The sequence below is a fragment of the Lepisma saccharinum genome, chromosome 29 (genome assembly GCF_977018435.1).
Source record: "Lepisma saccharinum chromosome 29, izLepSacc3.1, whole genome shotgun sequence".
Taxonomy (NCBI): domain Eukaryota; kingdom Metazoa; phylum Arthropoda; class Insecta; order Zygentoma; family Lepismatidae; genus Lepisma; species Lepisma saccharinum.
In genome coordinates, this window is record NC_139257.1 from 14,624,647 (window position 1) to 14,643,005 (window position 18,359).

The 18,359-nt window shown below is 40.4% G+C and overlaps 2 protein-coding genes across 2 annotated transcripts in view; one reads left to right on the top strand and one right to left on the bottom strand.

Moving 5' to 3' along the window:
• Positions 1-18,359, top strand: part of LOC145981399 (uncharacterized) — a 128,926-nt gene that overhangs the window by 73,145 nt on the left and 37,422 nt on the right. The window contains exons 11-12 of the mRNA XM_083114637.1: positions 508-1,340; positions 1,509-1,848. Coding sequence (XP_082970763.1) covers positions 508-1,340; positions 1,509-1,848 — 1,173 coding nt within the window. The remainder of the gene's footprint in view (positions 1-507; positions 1,341-1,508; positions 1,849-18,359) is intronic.
• On the bottom strand, positions 399-18,069 carry LOC145981596 (uncharacterized). Its single transcript, XM_083114959.1, has 3 exons — positions 17,947-18,069; positions 13,181-13,261; positions 399-2,032 (listed from the first exon to the last, which is right to left on the bottom strand). The coding sequence occupies exons 1-3, from the start codon at positions 17,981-17,983 to the stop codon at positions 534-536; spliced, it is 1,617 nt and encodes a 538-aa protein (XP_082971085.1). The 5' UTR covers positions 17,984-18,069; the 3' UTR covers positions 399-533.

Genomic DNA, 18,359 nt, shown 5'->3' on the forward strand with positions numbered 1-18,359 from the left:
TCTGACTAGGTGGGAAACCTGGGTTGGATCCCTTCGGTAGGTGGTTTTAGATAGGGCCTTTTCAGACCTAAGTGGTTCTCTGTGGTTCATCACGTGCCTATGGAGACTTGACAGTCGTGGGAGAATTCTGTTCAAACTAGCCCTTTCACCATGAACGTGATTGACCATGTGTTGAACAGCACAAGGCACATGGTATAGGTTACTTATCTTTTTAAAGAACTGACATAAACGGCTGTGTATTTCCACTTTTGTTCCTTGGTTTATTGGAAAGTTTCTAAAACTATATCCCAAGAAAAATATATCTGCTAAGATATTCTAAATATAGCAGTTAATATCTGTACAACTTAAATGAGAGCATCAACTTAAGCTCAAAAGAAGCATGTAAAGGTACGATAAAGTCTTTTACTGGGGCATTTGGAATGTGAAATACATCTTTTGTGAATATTATATGAAGCGCAACTAGCGAGTCTAGATTATAAGTTTGTGGCTCACAACTCGTTCCCGTAGCTCAGAGGTTTTAGGTTGCGACGGAGTTACGTGTCCCTGGTATATTTGGCGCAACAAATGGCCTGCTCAAAGAAGCGCCGCACCCAGGACTCCTGCCTCCTCATGTCGCCGTACTCCGACGGCTTCTCGTGGCTGCGTTGGGCAGAACTGGACTTCTTTCTGGCTTCATACTTCAGGCTTTTGCCGTCTTGTTTCGGAGCAAGGGCTGCTCTTTTGGGTGACTGGGTTTTCCCTCGTTTCCTTCTCGACGTCGAAGCAGTCTTCGCTTTGTTCGCGTTACGCTCATCGCTGCTCCTGGCGACGTGCGCTTGGGTAGATCGTTTCGAGCGACGCAAGCTGTCGGACGGATCGGGTGCGAGACGCGGTTTCTTGTTGACGGACTTCTTTTGGTCTGCGGCGTGCAGTGGCGCCGTTCTGGCGATGGCTTGCACGCCGACGACGGTTTCGTGCCGACTCGTTCCGTCGGACGTGTTCGGTTTCTCGACGGGTCTCTCGGCCTCCACGGTCGGACGACGGATGCCGACGCCAACGCTCGTTGGCACTCTCGGAGGTTTCTTGTCCGTCGATTCGGCCCTGCTTTCTTTCGTGCGGAGTTCTATCCCGTTGCGTTCGGTTCCAGGAACCGTTGCGGGCGACTCTTCTGCTGCGGTGCGCTGTTCGACGACAACCTCTCCCGAGGACTCTTCGCTGGGTAGGTTCAGAGACGAGGAAGAGTCCGCCAGCGCGTGGATCGAGATGGACGCCACGAGATCGCTGCTGGACTCTGGCGGGAAGCGACCGGAAGCCGTTCCGCCGAACTGTCTCAGCCCTAAGGTCTCCGGCGAGAACAGCTGGTAACGATCCGGGCTCGAAAACCCAGCGGACCTCAGCTCGTAGCTCAACTCCAACGTCGACTCCGAACCGAAAGACGCACTCGAGGTCTTCGCACCCACCGCTTCCAGCTTGGACGCCGTTTCCGGAGACACGATTCTTTTGATCCTCGTCGACCTGGAGCTTTGAAGGATCTTGAGGATCATGCAGACGAGAGCCGCGGTCTGCTCCCGGGCGAGAGGGTTGCCGTCCACCGTGGCGAGCGACGTCCTGGCCAGCAGGGAGAGAGCGGCGGCCTCAAGGGCGGCGCCGAGAATCCCGGACGTGATTCCTCGAGTCTCGACATCCACCGAACGCGCACCGGGCATCGCCTTGACGCAGACCATCGCAGGGTTGGTCCACACTTCCTCGATGTGGCTGTGCTGGTTCACGGTGTTCAGGATCTCGAAGGCGACCGTCTCCAGCACGGAATCGTCTTTGCCGATCATGCTGATGGCGACTGCTTCCAGCGCCGTCCTGAGGTCCGCCAGGGTAACGTCTACTCGAGGCGCCCGCGTGTCGTAACCTGTTACGTTCACTTCCGGTACCGAGACTGAAGCGGGTGATTCTTCTAGGAGCGAATCGGAACTTGACTTGTTCATTTCTACCTGCGTGACTACGTGGAGCGAAGACTGATAATCCGACGGACGTCCGGCACATTCCGTGGCTGAACGTTCTGCAAATATTCGTAAAAATCGGCCACTCCTAATTACAAGCACCGCTACATTATATTATCAGCGAAACAGTTATAAAAGGATTGATTCATTTCGTTTATTTTACTTCGCTTTTCTGCCACATTTGGCAGGGCACTCGAAAATAAATACGCAGAAATATATGACGTAAGTAAAATTTCAATCTACATATGCAGGCATGTAACCAAACTACTTTTATATACGAGATATTTTGCACACTGAACTCGAAATTCATCACCTCAAAGTTGATGCGTCAATTGGAACACTGAAACGTGTGCAATTTTGGTTTCTTATAGACTCTTAACAATATTTGAATCCGATTTCATTTCACAAAATTTTATCTTTGTTCCTTTCGTAATCTCCTTAATAGCAAAATCTTGCTAACCAATATCTCTTTATAATATTATGCTTTTAGTATTTATCTCACAATATGTACTTCAACATTCATTTGGAATGGATATTGAACAAAATTGTAGAAATGATCCACTCAAGGTGGTTTAATAGAAAGACCAATGAGGAGTATTCATTTCATAATTTACATTATTAATCAATATGGAAAAGGAAGTGACTAGAGGGGTTCAAGCCCCAAAAATATCTGTGATGTGGTAGTACTAAGATATTCTAAAATATTTGGCCACTTGTTTTATATTTCGGAATAACGGAATAGAATTGATACGTAAATAGCTAACTGATCTATGATGTAATGAACAAATTGCAATATAATTCGAATATAATATGGTAACTCTCATGCAAAAGTAAGTTAAATATAATCCGATTGTGAAGTACAAATGACAAGCAAAATGTCATGGACATTTCAACCTTTGCAAATCACTGGGTTATGCGAGATCCCGAAATTTTGGTACTGGAATCGGTAAGAAAATCTCCCCGTCGCGATTCGAATTTCGTGAAATTAGTTTCTGATTTTCGTGATTCTGAAAATTGGGTAAATTGAAATGATTTAGCATTAACCCCAGCTCACCCGTGCCGTACGAGAAACTTACTTACACGAAAGGGGGGGGGGAGTGCTCACAGGCCCGCCATTCATTTAATCACTAAAATTCAAGGAATACTTTTGTTATTGAATCACTGCTTCCTTATTATACAGGGTGACTTGTAATTAGACGTATTCCCTGAAAGGGGTTAAAGTAGAGACAATTTCCACATGAAAGACTTAGTTTAGAAGACACCGGTAAACTCGCAAGAAGAGCTCAGGGAGAGGATCTTAACAGCTGGTGAACACATCAAGGACACCATCACATCACGAGTTAAGAGACCAAATGTCCGTAAAAACCTGCGTGCCTGCATTCGTAACGGAGGTGCCCACTTTGAGCAACACGTATAATGTTCTTTAATTGTATTGTTCATTGATTCCAATCACATGAAGATGAATGAAGTATTATATCTTGTACACAAATGTGAATGTTAGCAACATTTGTACCTTGTTGGATAGCAGATGTCACAAGGAAGTAATTTAAGTAATTTGTACGCTTCGTGTCGTACCATTTTTGTTATTAATACGTTGCCAAGTAAACTAAGAGTGCATTTTTTTATCACCACTTGTAAGTTTAGAGCCACCCGTTCCTTACATGTGATTGTTATTTGGGAAAAACTTTTTTTTTTTCAACGAACCACTTATTTGTTAGCTATCAGAAAACGCTGAAATAAGTTCCATACAATGAGCAGTTTTTTCTCAATTCATCTTTTTATGTGGAAAATTGTCATTAAAAAAATATAAATTCGATTATCTCGAAAACTACTAATTTTCGGACAGGGTATTATATGGTCATATTTATTGCAAATTGTCTCTACTTTAACCCCTTTCAGGGAATACATCTAATTACAAGTCACCCTGTATATAATAATTACAAAAATTACCATCATTAATAAAAAATAATAACAAATTATTGCGCGAGTGTCTCACATGTATTATATTATTCACTGAAACTAAAAAGAACCACGATAATATATTTTTATTAATGCTTTCTTGTTCATAGAGGTGTATTTTTTATTAATTGCAATAGTTACCACCAGCTGGTCCTGATAAGCCAAGCAAGTGCACTTTGCTCCAATTTACATTATATTTATATTTTTGTGAACAAAAGTAATATAGAAATATTGAAAACACATTAGGGAACAATGTAATTTATTTTAATTTTGTTATGAAACTTTTCAAATAATATAAAATTCAACATTTATATCTTTTTCCAAAATATATGTAAAGATTTTACACCTTAAATGCACCATATTTAATCCATTCGAAGAAGAAAAGAAAGTGTTTAAGGGTATTATCGAAGGTGGGGATTTGGGATATCCAACTTTTAGATACTAGACCTTAATTGACATGTGGGTTCTGGGAGAGTTACTGAATTAAATTTCGGGGAGGACAGTGTCAAGGGATTTCTGTAGTGGAGGAGAGAGAGTTCGAAGATTAAATTTTGGAGACTGTATTTAGCGATATGGTATCCACACGTTTTCGACCTCGAACGTTCTAAAAGAGAAGCTGGAAAAGACTAAGAAAGTTTTGGCATCCTATTAAATGAATATTCTTGAAAGCCTGCAAAGAAATGGATGTAAAAATTTTCTTCCTCGCTTCGCTCGCAATTATGTTTTGCTATGATGAGTGTTTGGCGCTTTAATGAGGTGAATGTGAAGTTTTTATACTATAGCTGCATTACAAGACAAGCGATATTCTCGATTATGATCAACGATTTTAGGGGTGGTCTTGAGTGAGGAGCTCCCTGTTTAGGGAGGAGGGGCAGATCAAGTATAGCATTCAGTAAAGCTAAGAAAAAAGTTACTTTCGGTAGACACGCTGTCGTAATTAAATACTTTGTGCGGATTACGAAATTGTTTGAGGGTGCGTATGATACGATTTGGGGGGACGTGGGTGACGCATGACATGATTTTTGGGAGGATGCGCCATTGACCTTGGAGGGGATGGACACCCCTGCCCCCGGGTAAGCTAGGTTTAAAAGTGCTTAAGTGAAAATTGCAGATAAATCTCGGTGTTTTATTCCTGAAATGTCAAAGGGGGCAAAAGTACCGGGTGGCCAGAATTAAAGTTACCCAACTCAGAGCCCTCTGTAGCCTGTTTGAGGCATCGTAGAACCAGAGCGTATAGAAGAAATAGTGTGCGCACTCCCGGAGTTGCCGTGGTCCACCGCGTAGATGGCAGTGGTGATGTTTGAGAGGGCGCGGAAGATGCTCGCGTTGCTTACATAAGAAACAAAAATGCATGTTACTTACGTTTGGAGAAAAGCTCAGCAGATGGATAGTTTGGAGAATTTCGGAGATGATTTTGCTGTCTTCGAGGCACTTAATTCCTTTCTTATCTCCTTGGTTCGGAAGAAAAATCGACATTTCAGATAGTGAAATACGAGTTTAGGTAGCGTACGCAGCACATGATCTTTACAGCATCCTAATTGCGAAGTTTTTACAGCATATATTTAAATTGTCCAAACACTCAAAAAATATATCACCCCATAAACTATTAGCACATGATATTTTTTCTGCAACAAATTCTTCCACTCGTAACAGCACATCATAAACACTTTTCGATGCATAGGTAGGGTATTTACAGCCGTCACCCGAATCATAGTCTTGGATTAGCGTATAGAGGCAGGTACATTAGTTGGTTCCCTGTGCAGAAAAGTTGTACACAGTATACAATCCGTCACTTTGGAAATATACCGCACTATGTATCCTGCCAAATGATATGCCAAGTATTCTTTACCAACACTTTGTTCATTTAAGTTCGGTATGTTGTTTTCCCAGTCCGGTATTTGAATTTCATCTTCAACAATGGAAATTTTTCCCCTTATTTTATTTTCAGCTTGCTTCTTCACCGAAAGATTTTTATTTTCTCTTGCTCTTGCCAGAGTTCGCATTTGATTAACAAAAGACGTCAGAGGAGATTCAGTCCTGTATTCACAGTTCCCGCCCGAAAATAAAGCAAGTTTTGCTGGTACGTAAATTGATTGCAGCATATGTAAGTGCAGAAAATCCACAGTGGAGGGATGATCATCGCAAGTGAACGACAGCAATATACCAAAATGGCGTTCTAGGGGATCTTGATTACATTTTCCTATCAAAACGTACTTGTAATTGTTCTTCCACAAATATTCGGACACTTCTAAAGTACTTTCTAAAGTCACTCTTCCTGAAGCGAAGGAATTTCTATTATCTCTAAGGACAGCATTCCATTTTATTAAAGTTGTATGTGCTTCTGATTCTTTATATAGTGCCTGTGCAGGAGTGAATGAATTTAATGCGTCAACCAGGCAGTTTAGGTCCCTTGTGAAATTTTTCGTTGTTTCACTGCCTTCTAACCCCTCTGCATTAATACTCCGATAACATTTTATTCCATTAGCCACGATCTGCAGAACAGCTGCATTGCGAGTCTTACATTCATTCGTTGGAATGAATTAGGATCCAAATGAGCAGAGGTCACTTTGTAGCAAGCTTTCATACCGGAAAGTTCAGTAGATGAATCATGTTCATACACTTTTCTGTAAAATGAATAATCAACAATATCACCATTATAGTACACCTGCACTTTATCATGGAAGTTATTCCTTATGTATTTAAATATATGTGGTGCTTCTGAAAATGCCCAAAGCTTTCTACTAGAGTCAGCTGGATTGGGTATAGAGCACTTAAGATTGTTTCTGTTTCCGGAAATTCCTAAGCATTTCCATAACTTTTTGTTAGATTGGCTACCGTCAGATGTAAAACCAATAATTCTGATCCCTGCTGTATCTCATTCCTGTCTTACTTTTCAGTTGGCATTTCTTTAAGATTGTATCAATTACAATTTTTTGATTTTTGCTAAGAGACACGAACTGTTTTGACTGTGTGACCGTTGTCTTTAATTTAGCATCTTTAACGCCTTTTTCAAGCAAATTTATTTTAGCCTGTGCGACCTTTAGTTTATTCTGCGTTCTAATTAAATTACGTTTCTGATTCTTAAGTTTTTTCTTTAGCAATGCTATTGTATTGCTAGCATCCGCAGTGTGAAGCAAATCATCCTCTACTGATAAGCTTCATGATACATTGCGACGAGTACTTACTTCATTATCATCTGTCCGCAAGATTGCCTTTTCATGGGAGATTTTCGCTTCTTAACTGTCTTAGAGAGGTATTTGGGCAGATTAGGAAAATATGAGGAACTGCTTCTGGTTTTAATTTCCACCTTTGTCGTGGAATTTGTACTGTATCGCCATCCACTATGAACGAATCCACTTTCACTAAAAGGTCAGTGGAAAAATGAATATCACACACATAGCAATTATGACTTAGTTTTTTATCTTTTCTAGGGATGGCACTCTCCCATTTTGAGAGACCATTACTGTCTTTAGGTGGCCTAAAAAATGTCTACTGCCTGAAGAACAGCGGTCATATCCAGATCTACAGCCGGGTACGAAACACGTAGGCATCTTGTAGTTTTCGCTCGCTGCTGTCTCAAACACAATAATAATGCGTTGAACACAACATAAACTAGTCACAACAGATCAATCACAAATCTAACGACACTAAACTCAATAACGTAACAACGTTGTCATTAATAAAAGTACACAATGTTATTCTAGCACAACAAAACACAACACTCTACGTAAAGCGCGGCCGCACTGCAAGCAGAAGACGCTCGCAAGCGAAGGTGCTGCCAGTGTTTCGGTGGGGCACCGCTCTATTCACTTGCCTTACAGGAAGAAAACGAAGTGCACACACTTTCTCTTCTATACGCTCTGGTAGAACTCTGAAATTTGGTGAATCCACTATGCAGACCATGGGGAAGAGGATGGCGATAAAAAGAAAAGTAGTTCAATTTTCCGCCACCAGGTTGAAATGTGGCGCTGTACTTCCATGATGGGTTGTAATAATGACGTAAACTGCTCCAATTGGTTATGGATTTCCCTTTACCTTGCAATCTTGCAGTAAACGAGAGATTATTTTCTCGCAACTTCCAGCCACTAACAAATGTCTTTCTAATTAATAACTCGGCTAAATCACTTAACGTGAGTGCTGAACAAAAGTTCGGAAGTGATCACCATGCCATTAAATAAGGAAGAACGTGCATTGCTGGTGAAGTTGTTTTATCAGAACGGTAGTAATAGTGCAGATGCACTGCGAGGTTATCGTCATGCGAAAGGACTTCGAAAGGGGCCCATGACGACGCATGGGTTAAGAAAGATGATGAAGAAATTTGAAGAGACTGGAGATCTGGGTGTTGCAACAGGAAGGGGCCGTCGGCCAATTGCAGTAGAAGTTGTCACCGAAGTGGCTGTTGCAGTGGCGGATATTGGCGGCAGTTTACGTCATTATTACAACCCATCATGCAAGTACAGCGCCACATTGTGGCGGAAAATTGAACTATTTTTTTATCGCCATCCTCTTCCTCATGATCTGCATAGTGGATTCACCAAATTTCAGAGTTCTACGATGCCTCAAACAGGCTACAGAGGGCTCTGAGTTGGGTAACTTTAATTCTGGCCACCCGGTATACATAAATCTATGTTAGGAATGGTCAGTACTTAAATAGTGACAATAAGCTTTAATAAGTATAAGTATTTCAAAATATTGCTTGAAATAAATAAACAAATAAATAATAGTCATGCACACAAATGCGGTTTATGACAAGTATAAACCTTTCAAAATCCCTCTCGAAGGGATGTTTTAACGCTATTGAACACTGGGAATACTTTTGTTTCTCGAATTGTAACTGCCGGACCAGCACATCGAGCTGGTTGTGTGAATGTCCATTCATCAATTTCATCATTTCATCACTCATCCCCATCTTCGCAAATTAGCCAAGAGGCACAAGACGCGAAGTAAAATAAACTAAATCAATCAATCAATCGAATTGTAACTATAATAAATACATTCATAATTACTTCATCTAAATGTGTAACGTGTTTCTCGCTTATGACCGCTGCCAATTTTCAGAACACCCATTGTAGTCGAACACTCATGACGTAAAACGATCCGTTATCTGTCATATCTCGTCTACGGACACTGGTGCATATCCAATAACTTGCCTCCGTCCTTGACAGAGTCCGCAACGGCCCCTCTACAATCCGATCCGCGCGTCGGCGCCCGCCATTGACGTCAGAAGTCTCTGTAAACAGCGGTGAGTTGCACTTTGGTTAGTTAAAATAATACTGCACTATATGGTACACAGGAATCTTCTCCCCCTATAGTTTCCGTAATTATACTGCCCTGGGCGCTGGAAAAACGGGGCACAAAACGAGCAAAGAGATAGAACGCCGGGAAAAAAGTGAACGTCGTGATGGTCCGTGAAAGTATAAATTCCCTATTAAGATAATATTAATGCCACTTTCCATATCTAAAGAGAAAGACTGTCTTTCTGTAAGACTCTCGTCAAGTTTATACGTAATTCATAAATAACCGACCACCGTGACTGAGTTGTTAGCCCAGCGCTACGACGCTAGGAGTCCCGGGTTTGAATCCCGCCCTGGACATGGGTGTTCTTTCATCAATTTCATCACATCATCGCTCGCCTTCATCGTTGCGATTAGAAAAAGTTGAAGTTGAATAACATGAATCGATTGATTGGCTGTTTTAAGTCAATTTTATGCACAGTAAGGCTAATCGGGACTGGACCTACAGTTTAAAAGTGGAATCCGAGCCATTATGTGCCTCCACCAGGTATCGAACCCGGGACCCCTCGATTACAAGGCAACGACTCTACCACTGCGCCATCGGGGAGGGCCATAACAAGAATCGAAATCGAATAGTTTCATTTCTACTACCGAAAAATATTCTCATTGTTGTTTGCAAACAGTGGCGGCGATGCTACTATTGCCCCCCACCCCCTTCCTCAATACAAAACTAAATCCACTTTTATAACTTTTGCCTGTGGTTTCCAGTACCTAATATTTTTACACGCACAGAAATCTAACAATAAATTATCAACGACGACGAACCGTAAATATGCAGGAAAATCGACTAAGCGAGATAATAATAATGATAATATAATTACGGCCTACAAACATTGTGATAATACCTAGGTACAATGGAAATATAAGGTTGGTGTCTTTTTCACTTAAGCGAAAGAGTTGGTCTTTGACTAGAATCCTACTTTCTATGTAAGAGAAGTTATTTAACCATTATGTGCATTGGACATACATGGTTTCCATACATCATTTAGCAATGTTATATATGTCGGCCACAGAGTAATAACATTGTTAATCCTCTACATACAATTTCAGTTATAACTTTGAGATCACGTTATGTCAGAAGGTTAGCTAGATATTTTATACTTTTACGTAGGGTGGTATTTGAAGAGGGTGAAAGTGAATACCCCCCTCACCCTCTGGTTGTATTTTCTACACTGGTTATTTTTATAGCTTAGGGTGGAGAACTACATATACAGCGTGTAACAAAAGTCCGGGAACACTTTAAAAAATTTATTGTAGCCAAACGAGTAACATTACAAAGTAACAAAGTACATAATTTCAAAGAGTAAATTTGCAAGTTTCTTTCTCATTGCAGGTGTTACGTGTAGTTCCATGCATCGTCGCTAGGTGGTGTCATAATCAAGATGGCGCTTTCTGGAGCTGAGAAGACTTTCTGCGTGCTAGAATTTGACAAAACAAAGAGTGCAACGGATGCCCAATGAAAATTTAGGATGAAGTACGGGAAAGCAGCATCAACCAGGAAGGGAATCTACAATTGACATGTAAAGTTTGTTGAAACTGGGTGTTCGTGCGTCAAGAAGAGAAGTGGTCGGCCAGGTGTGAGTGAAAATGACATTGAGCGATTGAGAGAAGCTTTCACAAGGAGTCCGAGAAAATCTATAGGCTGAGCTTCACGTGAGTTGGAAATGTCAACAATGACTGTGTGGTGGGTTTTGCGTAAAAAATTAAACATGAAACCGTACAGACTACAGTTAGTGCAAACGTTATATCCTAAAGACAAAGACCAGCTCCAGAAAGCGCCATCTTGATTATGATACCACCTAGCGACGATATATGGAACTACACGTAACACCTGCAATGAGAAAAAAAACTTGCAACTTTACTCTTTGAAACGATGTACTTTGTTACTTTGTAATGTTACTCGTTTGGCTACAATATTTTTTTTAAAGTGTTCCCGGACTTTTGTTACACGCTGTACAATTTATATAATATGATGCTACAAGAGGAGTTATTGAAATTTACCCCATTGGAAATTTTTCAAATACCACACTGTTTTCCCCACATTTGTAGAATCTCGTTTGTTTCATTTTGAGGCCGTTTTCAAAGAAATTTTTCTCAAGTAGAAGCCTCTTTGCAGATACTTTCTCGGAAATGTATCCTCTCCTTAAATCTAGGCCTCATTGAATACATTTTTAGAATTGTGACAAGTTATTTTATTGGCCGAAACCTTTAATATTCCCCAAGGAAATAGAAACCATTTGATCAACGAAATATTTCTTGATGTGCAATGAAAATAATTTTCCAAATTAACTATTGCTCTTTGCCAGCGTGCGATATCCTGGGGGGGGGGATTTCCCCTCACCAACAATCTTGGCTTCAAAAATACCCCCACCAAACATTTTCGAGGGGGAGAGTTTTTGTTACAACAATGGAAAGATAAGCAATTGCTCTTAATTTCAAATATAGTGTACTAAGTATCGAATACATACACAAATTAGTGTAGTTGTGAGTGTTCAATGCTTTTTCTCTCAAGAGATCATTAACAAATCTACATCAATACGCACAATTTAAGTAAAACAAGAATGCAAAGTAATAATAACTATGAAATCTAATTGATTTATATTATCATATAGCAAAAACTTAATAAAAACTTACACATAATAAAACCACTTCAACCATTTCATAATTTATGAGTATCTTTAACCAGTTAGTAATGGACGTAGTTTGCTACTTTATAATATCTGATATATTTAAAAGTAACAAATTTATTTATTTTTGGGTAATTAATAATAATAATATATTTTTAATTTAGTAATTTTATATAGTAATTTATTTTTACTTTTAATAACATTATAAATATGCAGCTATATTGTATAATGTATATGAATGTTTGTGGGGAGGGGGGTTTGTAGATTAAGATCTCCCCCCCCCCACCAGTCTTAAATGATTTCGCACCCTGCTCTTTGTTAAGAAACAACAACATCCATGCACGCCTAATGTGAAAACATTGCTCTTGGTAGATATCCACGTCACACTCTTCAACTTTATCTTTTGAAGAATTGATGCCAGTCTGCGCAAGAATTTCACGGCAGAATTTACAAAATTCGGACCAGATTTTTCTAATATTACTACAGGACTACGGCTGCCATTAGTATTGTTAATACAGTACCGTAGAAGTTCAAATTAGAAATTAACAGTTTCATACATCGGATACACATTTCTTCAATTTTACACAAGAAACTACTTACGGAAATGAGTTTGTCCAAGGTTTACAACGTTCGTCGAGGTATTTTCTTTCATCGTGGGATATATTTGACAGGGAAATCATGTATTTTTGAAGAGAAATATCTCACCGACGCGCAATTGCCATTGCTTTCATTTGCTTGCCCTACGACAACTGGATGCTGCGTACGTTTGATGACTTAAGTCAGTGTTTCAACCCCCCTTTTTTTACTATGCTTGCCTAACGTAACCAAACCTAACCTAACCTGATCGGAAATGGTTCGTGGGGCTATCGGCTATCGGTCAGCTACCGTGCATAATGGTTCGTGGGGCTATCCGTGAATGGTTCGTGAGGCTAACCGTGAATGGTTTGTGGGGTTATCCGTGAATGGTTTGTGGGGCTATCCGTGTATGGTTCGTGGTGCTATCCGTCAGCTACCCGTGCATAATGTACAATTTGCACAAGTGACGAACAGGATAGTAGGTATTTTTCGGTGAAGGATGTTGGAAACACTGCATGCCCACTACGGTAGTAAAGATTTGCCCGCCATATTCTGTGTTATGGAAGCGAAAAAAGCAGTCAAAGAAATTACTCTCTATGTGAAAAATTCTGTTCGTTTTCGTGTAAAAAGCATAATGGCACCTTGAACTATGTTCCGCAATACACAATTGGTAAGTATGAACCATGCGAAACACAAAATATCCGATTTTAATGTGTCTCCGATCTATGAAACTGGTACCATTAATTCTTACCTCGAGGCTCTGATGCGCCATCTGAGGGTGAATGTGTTGAGACTTCGTTCTCCTGCGCAATCTCATTCTCACAATTTGTTCCTGGAAATGAGAGAGGCAATGTTACGAATAGCAGTCTACTTTTCTTGTCTTACTTTCAAAGAACACATCAAAAGGTTAGCATATAAGGAAAACACGCGTCTTGGCGTGTACCAGTTCTTTAAAAATGGCACATTCACAACTAGAAACATTAATTGATTGATTTGCTTTATTTTACTTCGCTTCTTGTGCCACTAAAAGGCTAATTTGCGAAGATGGGGGTGAGTGATGATATGATGATCACTAGAGCTGCGATTTTCATGACTTAGCATATTTTTTTTGGTTAAAAGTGATGTGTTCCCCAAACATATAGACATTCATATTATGAAGAAACTAATGGAGGTAAGGCACTTTTTAAGGTCATATTTTGGCATATTTGGCCATTTTTGCGTGATATAGCATATTTTGATGGATTCTCAGTCATATTCAGAATATTTTTGCATTTTCAAGAAATATAGTCATTTTCGAAGTGGATTCGTTGTTACTTCATGTTCACTCCAGTTTTTTTTTTTTTTGGACTGTAGCAAAATCTTTTTCATTTTTATTTGAAAATTTAGAGAAAGTATTCATTGTGGATTGCAACTCAGGGCCCATAAAGTGAACTAAAAATAGTAAATATCTGAAAATATCTCAGCATTTAGATATCGATGTTTGAAACAGTCCAGTTATAAGGGCATATTTTTCAAATTACAGTCCATATTTTGTAAAATTTTAGGTCATAAGAGCATATTTTATTTTGCATATTTTGGTTATTTTTAGGTTATAAAAATCCTAACCCTAATGATCACAATCATTCATGTCCAGTACGGGATTCGAACCCGGGACCCCTGTCGTCGTAGCGTGAAACAACCAAAGTGCGTTCGTTAGATAGCGCGTGAACAACTTTGAACAACTCTTATAACACCAGTTAGTACTCGTTATGCAATATAAATATAATTGTCTACATGCTGAGGATATGTGCGTAAATAAGGGAAACGTTACGGGACGAAAATGCCGGCATGTGCGCCATGCCACGCGCTATCTCTGCCCAGAGCCAGAAGGAAAGCACGGTACAAACAGAACGACGCTTTTCAATGTGCTAATCAGAACAATGCTGGCTTATGCAAGCGTGGTCTGGCAGCATAGCACGCCTTCATTCCAAAGATCTGTGAAAACTGTGCAAAATAAAGCGCTAAGAATAATATATGGTGCTGATCGATTTGTTGTTCGACTACATGCAAAGCGAGAGGATAAAATGTTGGGCGAAACAGCACATCAAATCAACCCATCAGTAAGATTGGTCAAAGGGAGCGTGGAAAGCTGATTTATAAAATGCCAGACTAGATTAAGTTAAAAATAACGAATACACAAAGCAGCATTTTGCATAAGATAATATTTGGTACTGATTAATGCCGTGAAAAAGGGAAATAAAGTGACAGAGCGATGAAACTTACGGATATGTAGGCCAGGATGGGGTACGCCACATGTCTGCGAGACATGTTCCAGACCCCGTCTTTAGGTGGCAGCACTGGCAGAGAAGGGGGGTTGTGTATATGTAATTTGCCTGCAAGGAGCCATACCGCAGCTGGCTTAATGGAACGCATCGTCTTCGCCGGACAACATTCGGATGGGTGATCGTTGTAATACCGGGTTCAATATACAGGGTGGCTCAAAAAGTCACTTAACACCCCCGATACAAGGCCACTGCAGTGCGCAACATGGAAATCATGATGACCAATCGTTATCAGGCGAAGGGGGAACCACATTGACGCCACCCGCGTGGTCGGCCGCCATCTTGATGTCCGCCATCTTGAATTCAACTTCAGAATTTTAAATGGGAAGGGGGTGATATGATATATCAAATCAGGCTATAATTTCAAGAAAAATGCAATGGTGAAGGTTTTTGCTATGTATATTTAACCAGTAAAAAGTTATGACTAAATTCTTGTGTCAATTTGCTCCTTTTCGAGGTGTTAGAAAAATGCCTTAAAATTTGTTTAGCGCATCGGTAATGCATCGAGATCAAAGTGACGTCTAGAGAGAGAAGTTCGTATGCCATTGCACAAGATTTTAATCGGATACATCCACGAACAGCTGTGCATTATGAATGGTTGTCGCGAACAATTTACAGTGTAACGCTTCCATTGCATTAAACGTACTTCACATTCACAAGGCTAATGTTTATGTTCATAAGGAAGTTCATAAACAGAATATTCGATGCTTTGTATCTGATAACCCATTTTCGACAGATCAAAGCTGAATGGTTAGTGCTGGTAAGTTAATGGTGTGGCTTGCTGTGTGGAACATGATTGGTTAGTCAATTTTCCATCAATGGAACCTTAAATGCTTAGGGCTACTTGGATTTGTTAAATAAACAGGCTTTTTCATCCTTGCTTATGGAAGAAGGTACTTTTTACAGAGATTTTTTCAATAGGGAGGAACACCAGAACACGATGGGAACGTTGTGAAGCAGTTTCTGTCCAAAGTTAGTTGTCAGATGACAAGGGTCGCATATTCTGTTTATGAACTTCCTTATGAACATAAACATTAGCCTTGTCACTGTGAATGACTTTTAATTCAATGGAAGCGTCACACTGTAAATTGTTCGCGACAACCATTCATAATGCGCAGCTCTTCGTGGATGTATCCGATTAAAATCTTGTGCAATGGCATGCGAACTTCGCTCCCTAGACATCACTTTCATCTCGATGCATTACCGATGCGCTAAACAATGCGCGTTGCAGTGACCTTGTACCGAGGGTATTAAGTAACTTTTTGAGCCACCCTGTACAACAAATATTGAGTAAACCATTTAGGGCAAGGGCAGAAGAAAGACAAAAGCAAGTATATGTGATAGAATAGAAGCGATCAGGTCTAGCTACTTAGCCTATTTCTAGTATAATACAGAGTAACTAAAATGAATGGTGCAACTTTACAACAGTTCTTATCAATGGTGCAAAGACATTTCCGCATGTTTTTCGGTAGTAATACATATGTTTCAACCTTCCGAAAGATTTACCAAAGTAACAATTGCGAATTGTTAATGCCTTCGAAACCGTTGACATCGACTTGCTGTCTCGTGCATAGCAAGTACTTGACCTTTTCTCCGTTGTTGAATCTTTATAATGTGAGTCATGTGAGTAAAACTTTCATAGTTCTTCTTTACATATATTGATGCCTTGTCTGATTTTCTATCATAAAGAGTAACGTCATAATAACTGTGTAAATTTGCACCATTCATTTTGAATTACCCTGTATAACTCCTACAATGTAATACAATGTTAAATCCCCTATTAGCAGGACAGTGGTGCGAAAGGGGAATATATCAAAACAAAGCAAGCCAACACAGGAAAAAAAGGTCACAAATAATAAAACTAGAAGGCAGGGCAACTAATATTGCCGAATCTCAATAAAAACTGGCTTGATCACTCCTGTCCTGTCCTGTCCAAAGCGAAGTAGCGAATATTCATAGCTGGTCGAGGCATCAGCAGACGACTGTACTCAATACGGTGTGCGATAAGTGAGCCCTCGCGGCACAACCGAGATTTATGCTTCGCTTAGAATGAAACATCCAAACGAGGGCGTGGCAAGTATCTGAGCGCTCAGCGAGCAACGTGATTGCTCAGCTACTTGACGCCAAAGAAGCGCTGCTCTCTTGATCGCTGAGCGCACTTGAATCTTGCTCGCCACAGCGATTTTGCGTCGATCTCGGGAAGCAAAGAGTAAGCGGAGGAGAACTGTGTGAGAGTGGCCAATGAGGAAATATTTAAGATTAAGGACTTGGGATATCGTAATTAAGGAGGAAGTTCAAGTAACAGTAACAGTAACAATAATATGGTAATTGTAACAACACTAATTGGTAAACAGGAAATACGTGAACAAACGAAGATGATGATTTACAAAACAATCTACATTCCCACATCGCTGTATGGAACAGAGAGCTTAACATTATTACCAAAACAGAATAGCAGATTTCAAGCAGCGGAGATGAGATAACTACGAAAAGTAGTAGGAAAGACAAGAAGAGATAGGATTAGAAATACCACCATTCGAGACCAGTTGCAGCAAAAACCACTATTGGAAACAATAGAGACAAAGGCACTGCAATGGTTTGGACATGTTACAAGAATGGAGGAGGATCGCAAGTGCTGGAGGCCAGACCAGAAGGCAAGAGGGGAAGAGGACGACCAAGAGTTCAATGGGAAGAGTATGTGGGAAAGATAGGAAAGAAGAAAGGGAAAACAATGCCGGAAGTCCGAAAACTAGCCTTGGACCGAAAAGTGTACAGGAAGTGGATGATGGAACCCGACGCTTAATGGCAGAAGGGGATGGAAAAGAAGAAGTATTAACATGAAAGTGTTGTGTATTCCAAATATGCACCATAGTTTTGGAAAGTTGTGAACGTTTGCGAAAATGAAAATTTCGTCAGTTTCGTACACATCAACTACATCCAATGGATTTTCCACAACTAACAGCTTTTCAAACACTGAAATGTTGTCCGTTCGACGCAGCCACATTTATCATAGATTATTCAAAGGCACTGATATTTTGATCAATGAGCACGGAGCGTCAAGTAAATGATCTGTCTGCTCAACGAGCGAAGATCTTGCTCACGCCCCAGAGCGCACCTTGCGAAACCAGACATAACGCAAAAAATGATCTAGCGAGGACATTCGAACAAAATTTCAAATCCACTTCGTTCTCCTCACCTTCGTCGCGAGAGCTGGATTTAACCACTGGAAACATTGTCGGCCGAGAAAATGTTCATGTTTCCCGTCGTTTCAAGTTATTCCAAAGCTTCTGAATCTCAGTCAGCGGTAGATCTGTTGCCGAGGAACAGCCAGTAACAATGTAACAACGACGAACTGTTTCCATCCAGATGAACACCTGGGTCATTTCCAAACACAAGAACATTCACCAAAACCTTGTATCTCTAAAGAACATTTTTGACAATCAATTCATCAATGTTTTTTTATTATTATTGGCTGCATTGCACTCTTCGTAATGACTCGGTTCTTAGGACTATCTACCGAATAAGAGCCTTATATATAAATCGGTCTTGATTGATTGATTGCCGGCCCCCGTGACGGAGTGGTTAGCACATCGCGCAACAACGCCTGGG

Bases quoted from the DNA above. Each gene is read 5' to 3' on its own strand.
- LOC145981596 (XM_083114959.1), bottom strand. From the start codon at position 17,983: ATGTTTCCAGTGGTTAAATCCAGCTCTCGCGACGAAG. The intron at 13,262-17,946 runs GTGAGGAGAACG...TCTCATTTCCAG, and splicing joins ATCCAGCTCTCGCGACGAAG to GAACAAATTGTGAGAATGAG. The intron at 2,033-13,180 runs GTAAGAATTAAT...GAATATTTGCAG, and splicing joins TGGCGCATCAGAGCCTCGAG to AACGTTCAGCCACGGAATGT.